Source organism: Mytilus trossulus, chromosome 3 (genome assembly GCF_036588685.1).
Source record: "Mytilus trossulus isolate FHL-02 chromosome 3, PNRI_Mtr1.1.1.hap1, whole genome shotgun sequence".
In the NCBI taxonomy this organism is placed as follows: domain Eukaryota; kingdom Metazoa; phylum Mollusca; class Bivalvia; order Mytilida; family Mytilidae; genus Mytilus; species Mytilus trossulus.
This window is the reverse complement of record NC_086375.1, coordinates 7,996,342-8,007,777: the sequence shown is the minus strand read 5'-3', so window position 1 is coordinate 8,007,777 and position 11,436 is coordinate 7,996,342. Positions and strand designations below refer to the sequence as shown.

General features: G+C 33.2%; 1 protein-coding gene across 1 annotated transcript; it reads right to left on the bottom strand.

The window, feature by feature from the left end:
* On the bottom strand, positions 1 to 9,948 carry LOC134709934 (uncharacterized). The gene is made up of 5 exons (XM_063570057.1): positions 9,732 to 9,948; positions 8,507 to 8,736; positions 5,199 to 5,514; positions 1,748 to 4,717; positions 1 to 209 (listed from the first exon to the last, which is right to left on the bottom strand). Exons 1-5 carry the CDS (start codon positions 9,946 to 9,948, stop codon positions 1 to 3), a joined length of 3,942 nt encoding a protein of 1,313 aa, XP_063426127.1.
* Positions 9,949 to 11,436: the final 1,488 nt, after the last annotated feature.

Genomic DNA, 11,436 nt, shown 5'->3' with positions numbered 1-11,436 from the left:
TCAACTCCTACACTTAGGCATAACAGTATTTACTATTTCTGTATGACCATGTGCATATGCCTTCATTAGAGGTGTCTTGCCATCACCATCACATTCATTCCAGTAACCGCCTCTGTCTACCAGCACCTTTACTATTTTTGTATGACCATGTTCGCACCCCTTCATTACAGGTGACTGACTCCTTTCATCACATGAACCAGTATTTCTATCTGTTATTAAGAAAGAATCTAACCAGTTACATGGACTGTTCGCAGTACAATGATGAAATAACCAACCCAACCGCGGGTAGGGCACTCTCACCTACTTCGTTGGAAAGTGAAATAGTAATGTTTTGAAACTTCGATTATCAAAGAAATTGTTTATAAAATCCGTAAATACACTGTAACAATTGTTTTACTTTAACTGCCAAAGCCTATGGTATTTCATCAAACGAAGTACCGTGTTCGTCACCTTTCTTTGAAGCATAAAAATAATATATTTATAATCTATAATACTAAAATTACGAGGTCCAATTTGTCAGCCGTCATCACGTGAAAACGACGAATCAAAGAATTTAACTTTATATGCAACTTATATAGTACAAAGGTGTAGATTAAAAATTACACCACTCCAGGCCCTTTTGTTTTCCACGTAAGTGATATTGCCAATTATTAAGAAGTTCCGGGTCGAGTCCGATACCGATACCAATAGTATAATCACCTGTTACTTATTATCTTATCTGTACGTTCCGCATCTGACAGGGGCACCACCAAACAGTGTATGCAGGATTAATATGCTATATACACGGGTCATAATCACAGGGTTGGCACTACTAAATTGTCAAATTGTTACCTATTGTAGTATTTTAATCAGTAAGACTTTTTAAGATAACAATACGAATACTAAAAATCTGGACTAAAAATAAGGCATATAGGTACAGTTTTCAATTTATTAGCGGGCATGAGTGACGTAAAACAGCGAATCAAAGAATTCAACTTAATTCATAACTAATATAGGACAATGCTGTTGATTAAAAAAAATACTCCATTCCAGGACCTTTTGTTTTCCAAATACCGTATAGCGGGTTATTTTCGCGGAGTGTAAATCGCTTATTTTCGCGGATAGAACAAAATCGCCAAAATAAATTCCGCCAATTTAAAAGTGTACATGCAAAGGTAATGTTAAAAATGTTGAGTCCGCCAAAATAATAACCGCCAAAATTTTTCGTATACCTTATTCAATGAAAAACGCGAAATTTTACACCCGCGAAAATAACCCGCTATACGGTAATTAGTATTTATCATAACCAATAATTGATAAGTTTCAGTTCGACGGGTTCAAACAGAAAGATTTGAAAGCAGAGAAAACTGTGTATTTTATAATCGGCATGATTTTATCAGATGACAATACTAATACTAAAGTAAGGCTTGCGCATAGTTATATACTTTAATTCAGTAACGGACCCGCGATGTCACGGGTGTGTTCTAATACACCGTAGGTAAGTTTATGAGTAATCATGTTGATTCTGTTAAACTTACTGTTTTATATACTTCTTTGAATGATAAAACAGATGCAATGCGACGATATTATTAGTCGTCGTCTGTTCAGAAACTTTCTTGAGCTAGGGACAACCAATGCTTTGCAAATTTACGGAGGGGGGCGTACGCCCGCCACGCCCCCGCCTAAATTCGCCCCTGCAGTGACCCTTATCATCACATTTGTTAGTGTGCCCCTCTGTCTACCAACAACTTTACTATTTCTGTATGACCTAGTTCACAAGCCTTCATTACAGGTGAAAACCCATCTATAGCAGGTCCATCATAGTATACTCCTCTGTCTACCAACAACTTAACTATTTCTGTATGACCATATTCACAAGCCATCATTAAAGCTGACTGATCCAAATATTCACATTTATTAGAGTCTGCTCCTCTGTCTAACAACAACTTTACTATTTCTGTATGACCAAGTTTACAAGCCTTCATTACAAGTGAATAACCGAATTCCTCACATTCATTATAGTTTGCTCCTCTGTCTAACAACATTTTCACGGTTTCTGTATGACCATGTTCAAACGCCTTAATTATAGGTGAACAACCATATTTATCACATTCAATATAGTTTGCTCCTCTGTCTAACAACATTGTCACTGTTTTTGTATGACCATGTTCACATGCCTTCATTACTGGTGAAGAACCATCATTACTACATTTAAGGCAGTCTGCCCCTCTGTCTATCAAAAACTCTACTATTTCTGTATGACCATGCTCAGAAGCCTTCATTACAGATGACTGACCCCTATCATCACATTTATTAAAGTATGCCCCTCTGTCTACCAACATCTTAACTATATCTATATGACCACGTTCACAAGCCTTCATTACAGGTGAACAACCATGTTTATCACATTTATTATAGTTTACTCTTTTGTCTAACAACATCTTTACTATTTCTGTATGACCATGTTCACATGCCTTCATTACAGGTGACTGACCACTTGAGTCACGTTTATTATAGTCTGCTCCTCTGTCAATCAACATCTTCAATATTTCAATATGACAATGTTCACATGCCTTAATTACAGGTGAACAACCATATTTATCACATTTATTATAGTCTGCACCTCTGTCTAACAACATCTTTACTATTTCTGTATGACCATGTTCAGAAGCCTTCATTATAGATGACTGACCACTCCAGTCACATTTATTATAGTCCGCTCCTCTGCCTAACAACAACTTTACTATTTCTGTATGACCATGTTCAGAAGCCTTCATTACAGATGACTGATCCCAAATGTCACATTTATTATAATTTGCTCCTATTTCTAACAACATTTTCACTATTTCCGTATGACCATGTTCACAAGCCTTCATTACGGGTGAACAACCATCATTACTGAATTTAAGACAGTCTGCCCCTTTGTTTACCAACAGTTTTACTATTTCTATATGACCATGTTCACATGCCTTCATTACAGGCGAACGAACATGTTTATCACATTTATTATAGTCTACTCCTCTGTCTAACAGCATCTTAACTATTTCTGTATACCCATGTTCACAGGCCTTCATTACAGGTGTTTGATCCCTCCAGTCACATTTATTATAGTCTGCTCCTCTGTCTAACAACATCTCAACTAATTCTGTATAACCAAGTTCACAGGCCTTCATTACAGGTGTGTGATCCCTCCAGTCACCTTTATCATAGTCTGCTCCTCGGTCTATCAACATCTCAACTATTTCTATATAACCATGTTCACAGGCCTTCATTACAGGGGAACGACCATGCTTATCACCTTTATTATAGTCTGCTCCTCTGTCTATCAACATTTTCACTATTTCTGTATGACCATATTCACAAGAAGTCAAAATGGGAGACTGACCATTACATGTACACCTGTTTACATTCACATTATGATTACAACACCACTTGACCAAAGAAAAATATCCCATGTAACAACAATATAATAAAGCAGTATCATAGACATTATCATAAAAATTGTCCTTAACGTCGTTTTCATCACAGATGTTTGCTAGTTGCCTCTGTATGGGTATGTCTAGTGTAATCAAATATCTGAGATATCTCTGTCTGAACTGAGGTATCTTCATATTAATGTTACTAAATGTATTCTGAACTTTTCCCTTTGACCAGTCATCAATCATTCTCTGAATGTACATCTGATGATAAGCTGGAGGTATAATAGTTATAAACTGGTTCATGTTGTCCTGTTTTTCTAATAAAAATCTTTCCTTTATTAAACCACAATCTGCATTTCTTATCAAGCAAACTATCATCTGTTGTCCGTATATCTTTGAAAGAAAATCAAATATTTTATCATGTATTATCTTGTACATGTTTTGTTCTTTCTTTATAAATGTATGTGTGAGTGCCTCAAGTTCATCCTTTAGTACCAGTCTTGATGTTCCCCTGTCTAATCTGCATGCCTCGCACGTGTTCTCAATAATTGTTCTAGTTTCTGCATTCACATCTTCTGTAAACATTTCTTTCTTCAACTTGTTGTTAAACATGACACATAATGCCAAAGCACAGTATTTAGCGTAATGGCTTTTCTTTAGAAACTTATCAACCTCTGTTTCATAAATCAAAAATGGATTCTGAAAGAAATCTGTAATAACAAGTTTAGGACTATTGGGGTACAATTTACATAAAAGTGGAAAACAGTCATATAAATCAGAAAAGTCAATTATCTCAGAGGCTTTATCATTGAGATATAATTTTGCTATTGAATCTTTTTCAGTTTTTGACAAGCAAATGTCCCTTGATAACATGTTACATACACATGACTTGAAAACTGATAAACAATCAAACTTTCCATCTTGGTACACTTGTAACCGACATGCTGCAAGTATTTTTGTTTGTTTTTTATCAAGAGCTTTTTTTATATTCTCCATGATTGGTTCCCAACTTTTTATGTCACTCTGATGGAGTGAAAAGTTTCCACATAAATCATCAACAACAAACAATGTTTTCTTTTTAGGATTGCAAAACCTCACAATGTCAGCTGGGTTTGTAACTGGAATGACATCAAATTCTTCTTTAGCCATTTGTAAAGCCACATGTCTCAGTGTAGCTGTCTTCCCTACACCAGAACTAGCTGTAATAGTTACACAACTGTTTTCCTTGATACATTTGAGTACATACTGGGCAGCTCTTGTATCTATAAACATGTTATCATCATTGTCCTTCCAATCTTTTAGTGTATCATTAATCATTTCTGAAATATAAATTAAGGAACATTTTATCATTTGATTATATAAATCACCAGCTGGTTGCTGTTTCACACATATATATATTATAATACTGAAATCATTTCACCTCTAAAATTCTTGTTAAATTTCATTCTTATCCTTGCTCATGTGGAAGATAGCTGTATTGTATTCTAAGATCCGATGGCACCAAATCACCAATTGATGTCGTAGGAGCTTAAAATACAATATTGGTGTCTCCATTCTAATGAAACTGACAGAAAACAACGTTAAAACCTGTATCTAAAATCGCCTATTTATTGTCTTCGTTTGCGCGTACGTTTCATAGCATCAATTGTCAATAAGTGACGTTTTGCAATCAAAATGAAGGTTACAATCGTTGTATGTACCTTGATTACCATCAAAAAGATGGTTGATCACATTCCACTGAAGCAATCTTATCTAACAATAAACTGAAATAATGAATACACATCTCCTCAGATTGTTTACCTCTTATATTCCAAGGCACAAGGTCCTTTTGAGAAATCCTAATTTTTTCCATTTCGTCTGTATCATTCCTATGGTCATCTTGTAATATATCATGTGATTTCTTTACCTCAGCATGGCGTTCTTGAAGTAATTCATGAGATTTTATCATCTTAGTATGTGATTTCTTCAAACTTTCCAATGATTCTTTTAGTTCCTGGATTTCATCATTAGACCGTTTAATGTCCATCATTATTTCTTGGTTGGTTTGATCTAGTGGTTTATTTTTCAGATGTTCACACTCCTGTTTCATTTGCTGCCCACCTAATCTATCTATGGCCTGTAAAAAAATGAAGTTATTTTACGAGTTTTTTCCTATTTGTCGTTCTTGATACAGTAACTTAAATAAAATTTGCAGGTTCAAAAGGTGGTCTTGGTATACTCTCTTTAAAAAAAAACCAATAATCAATGGGAATGATGTGATAGCTCACACACATATGACAGACAGCAACCACCTTATTAGACGCTTTTAAAAAAAGTGCAATGGTTATATTGAAAGAATGATTGAATCTTTATTGCATAAGTAAGAACATTGTTTTAGCATAATACAATGTATATACATATATTATTATAATTATACATAAGGGAAACCACTCATTGAAATACTTGGCAAACGTTTTTGTAATGTTGATGCAAGAAAATGCAAAATCAAGAAATGCAGTATCTAAGTCTTGCAAAAATCTTCTCCAACCATGTAAATTAAATTTGATACCATCGAAAGCAAATGAATCCTTGGTTTATCAAAAAATCACAATGGTTTATCACTTTTTTCCTTTGTGTGCATATTCTAGTTGGAACAAGGAGAAAAGCTAAAATCGTGAAAATCGAACTTGACCTGTAGCTTGTCTTAATAGACGTGTTAGGAAAATCGACACTACTGCTGGCACACGTGTAGGATGGAAGATGAATACAATATGATGTGGGGGTCATCTCCAAAAGTATAAATACTTTATCGTTCTTTTATTAAACATAAATAACTTAATATGATTTTAAAAATAAATTACGTCGGATACTTGTATTGAAGAATGAAAAATATAATAAATCATTTAGGCTATTGCCTAGGTTGGGAAAGAGGGAGCATGCTTTTATTTTAGTTTCCAAATCAACAATTTCTTGCAAAAAAGAAAGGAACAAGAGTTTTGTCCCGCCTTATCGAGAGAAAAAAACATCGTTTAACTCTCATTCTGGAACTTTTTAAAAATAAAAATAAGAATTGAACAATTTTGGAAACTAGTTCCCCAATGCTCGACTATTTATTCTAAAATGCAAATCTAAGATTTTGTAGTCACGCGCCAATAAACATAAGCATTCAGTTGCATTGTGTGACAAGCCCGTCACACAATTTACCTATTTCATTTAGTTCGTCCCTTTGACGTCTCCAAAAAAGTTTCCGACGACCCTGTTTATCTTTCAACGTCATATTGCGTGTTCAACATACACACAACACTATAATATTTAAGATATTACATTTCTTTTTTCGCTCGGCGTTTTTTCGCCTTAATTGATGTCTTTTACATGTATATGGTGTAACAATTTGTGGTCAATTGACTCTCTGACGGCTGAACTTGAAAATGAATTTGGTTCTAGATATTCATAAGGTTAAAGTATATTCCAAGTAAGGTCTAACAGTAACCTTGACTTTTGCCCTCAACATGATTAAAGATTCTAAATATTCACGAGGTCAAAATCCTGAAACAATTGAATATAAAGTGTTAACAATTGTGTTACGGACGAAAGTTGACAAACGGACGGACAGACAGTATCGTTACAAAATCCCGAAGATTACAATTTATGAACACAGATATTCAATTTGGGTTCACAGAGATAACCCCACCCTTTTCAATTTTTTTTTCGCATCCCCCTTTCCCTTATTCCAAAACTGATCTCAATTCAAAATTCTTAAGGAGTTTGCAACAATAACTACTCATTTAAATACATCATAAAATATTAGAATGTAATTAAAAAATCCTTGTTATCACTGAATGGTAAAGATTGTTTTAATTTATCAGTTGGTAGTAAAAGTGAATATACATTGTATATTGTATAAAACAATGATTTAAGTTGATTCAACTACTATTCTGGACAAAGAAAGATAACTCAAATTGAAAATTTCTTGCTATTGCGCAATATTGTGCAATTAGATATTTCTTGCTATTGCACAATACTGCGCAATTGAAAATACTTGCTATTGCACAGTACTGTGCAATTGAAGATTTCTTGCTATTGCGCAATACTGTGCAGTAGAAAATTTCTTGCAATTGCATAATACTGTGTAAAATAAGTTTTATTTTGGACCCTTTGGACCTTAATGTAGACCAATTTGAAAACGGGACAAAAAAATTAAGAATCTACATACACAGTTAGATTCGGCATGTCAAAGAACCCCAATTAATTAATTTGTGATGAAATCAAAGAAAAGTTTAATTTTGGACTCTTTGGGCCCCTTATTCTTAAAGTGTTGGGACCTCAACTCCTAACACCAATCCCAACCATCCTTTTGTGGTCATAAACCGTGTGTTTAAATTTCATTGATTTCTATTTACTTTCACTAGTTATTGTGCGAAAACCAAAAATAATGTTTATTTGGGCCCTTTTTTGGCCCCTAATTCCTAAACAGTTGGAACCAAAACTCCCAAAAGATTTGGAATAGGAATGTGTTCGCCACCTAAAATATGAAGTAGACATTACAAGGTACAGTTTTGGAATTGGACACCATAATGTTATGTGCAACCTCAAGTGACTTCAGCCTCAGAGGAGTCAAATAATTATTTTGAGTCCCTTTGACCTAGACCTTATCAAGGTTGACTGCAAAACTACAATTTAATTCACAATAAGTGAAATATTCACATGAAAAAAAATATACATCTTAATCCAGAAATTGCTCAACCATGAAAAATGTGGTCAAGGACAATGGACATATAACAGACTGAAACTTGAAAATACAAAACATTTGTAAACAAAGAATGAAGCATGCAGGTCTCTTAGTTTCTGGAATATAAAGCTATTTTAAACAAATAGTTTACAAAATTTCCGCTGTCACCAAAGCTGCAGCAGGGCAAGATACATGATATATATATTTCTTTGCCTTGTATTCTGCGAATTTTGTTGCAGGTATGACAATTAAAATAAGAAATGTATCTTTTCCATAGATAAATTAATAAGATGTATATTTTGGGCAAATGAATCTGAATTCGACTTCTTATGTTTGTTTCTAATATCTTTTCAACAGGTGGTATAAAATCATTCAACTTGACATTGATATAGATACTTACACAAGTTATATCATTCCAAGCATTATTGAAGAACCCTGCGTCTAGCTTGCCATCATTTAGATGAGCCAGGTAATTCCTGTAGTCTTTGATCCTAGCTAAATCTGCAGCTGGTGTGATTTCTGTTGGAGAAGGTAGACGGTCAAATCCACAAGAAGGATGGGTCATTGGAGTCAAGTTCCTTAGTAATAGTAGCATCAAAGTCACATCGAATGTTTTAGAATCGGGAACATCTAGAAAATACATTAGATAATAAAAGAAATAACAGTAAAAGCAAATAGCAAGCATGTTCATTAAAACTTACTGTAATACCACTATTTAATTTGTTATAGAAATAGGTTTTAATCATTGTTGAGGGCTTTGGTGTAATATATAGGATTTATTTATTTAGTCTGTAAGGTAATATATGGGTTTGACATTAGAAGTTTTTGATCTTTGAAAACTCATAACTGACATGGCAAATACCAACAGGAGTGTAGTTTCAGGATTCTGTATAAGACAATTAAATAATCACATTTTTGGTAATACTTTTAAGTGTGATTTCAGAAATATATTTTAATATAAAAAGATAGCAGATCACAACCTTAAGGGAAATCGATGTATTGTGAGCTTGCGAATGAAAGAGAGTGAAACTAAATTATAGATAATTGAAAATTACTAAACTATGTTAACAACTAGATTTTTTTTTCATAAAAAGGGATAGAGTCAATGGTTTTTTCCTTTATTTAATGTTATTAAGCGCAATTGTGAGAAAATCTAATAAGTCACTGTTTGAAAAATCTTTGGAAAGCAGCAACATTTAATCAATGTATTATTTTAAATTCTACCAAATCACGAAGCAATTAAATAAAACCTTTGTAGTTATTATACAAATTAGAGGCCTCCTTAAATAAAAAAAAGTATAGATGCTGCGAAATTTCATTCATCATAAACATTATTGCAATCCCTAGTCTCCCTGCTAGGTCATCAATTATCCCTCAACATTTTAAGTGTGGTGAACCCTGTGCATAGAAGGAGCCATTTGGTAAAAGTAGAAATGAAGAATAGGTAGATCTGTCGGATTTTCATTGTTTTGAAGATTTAAGAAAATTACTTGCGTTGATTGATCAATGTTCATTGTTATGTACTTATTATTCAGTTGCAAATATCTCTTACATATTCGGAATGATTATGATTTAATCTTAGACATTGCAACATTAAACAGAAAAAAAGTAATTTCTGCACTTACCAGGAAGTCCAGGAAACAGCAAGTTCCACTGTGATTGGTTGATTATGTGTTTCTTTTTTAAGTCAAACAACTTGTTAAACTCTTTCTTTATTGATGCACCTAAACAAGCTGGAGCAAATTCACTATCAAAGAAAGTTCTAGCTGCACGGGGAGAAATTCCTGTTAGAAGTAAACTCATTCGAACAAAGTTTTCTTCCTCTACAGAAAGAGATGCCATATTAACGTCTTCTTTATTCCTTTTCAGGTAGTTAAGTTTTCTTTATTCCTTTACAGGTAGTTAAGGATTCTTTATTCCTTTACAGGTAGTTAAGTATTCTTTATTCCTTTACAGGTAGATTAGTATTCTTTATTCCTTTACAGGTAGTTAAGTATTCTTTATTCCTTTACAGGTAGTTAAGTATTCTTTATTCTGTTTTAAATACATACAGGTAATAAAGTCTTCTTTATTTCATTTTAATCATAGACAGATAGAACAGTCCTCTTTATTCCGTTCTAATTAAAGACACGTAGTTAATCGTCTTTATTCCATTCTAATCAAAAACATGTAGAAAAGTCCTCTATGTTCCATTCTTATTATAGACAGGTAGTACAGTCCTCTTTATTCCGTTCTAATTAAAGACACGTAGTTAATCGTCTTTATTCCATTCTAATCAAAAACATGTAGAAAAGTCCTCTATGTTCCATTCTTATTATAGACAGGTAGTCTTCATTCCATTGTATTGATAATCAGGTAGTAAAGTCTTCTTTATTTCACTGATAATTATAGACAGGTCATAAATTCTTCTCTTTTCCTTTTTAAAATATAGGCAGAAGATTGCAATTGAATCAATGAAAACCAATTATTAGACCCAAGCATGCATACTTCTTGGTTTTTTTCCTACGTTGAAGAAAACCACAACGAAATTGTGATATATTGACTGAAAAATAGGACATAAATGAATTAGAAATTCTGAAGTGACCTGATCAGTAGATGTTTGTTGGTATTGTTCTTGATATCTTTGAACTCCTTTACATGCGTTTTGAATTTATCAATATAAAACATATTCAAAATCACATTTAAATCCATGACATATATCATCTAAATTGCAATGACTCTTATTATGGAGCCAATGGATAGTTGAATTATATTATTATTCGGTAGAGCTTATTAAGCTAATAAGTATACTAAAAAAAGTAATTAGTTTGTGTTATGTGTATTGTTTATTGATGAAGGTCGAAAGGTGGCCTATATATTCTTGCTTCTATTTTATTTGGTCTCTTGTGGAGAGTTGTCCCATTGGCATTCATACCACATCTTATACAGTTCATGATTGAAGACAGGATTGTCATTTTGTCTTTTTTAAAGATGTACATGTAATATAGAATTATACGCCTTTTTAAAGGAATTCATTGGTGTATAAACTCGACGAATTCACCCACAAACAAATACAAGTTCGAAGGACTTTTATGATATGTTTGTGAGTGACTTATTTCAGTTTATACAACTATAAATTCATTTCAAAAGGCGTTCAATCCTTATAATTTTTTAAAAATATATTGTTCACCTCCAGGGTTTCCCCTGGATCAAATATTTTTTTCGCCACCTCTTTCGCCAAAACAATATATTTTTCGCTACTTTATTATTTTTTTCGCCAAGTAACAAACATATTTTTCTTTTAAAATTTTCCTTTTTCAAGCCCTACCCTAAATAAGTGGTTTTTATAAC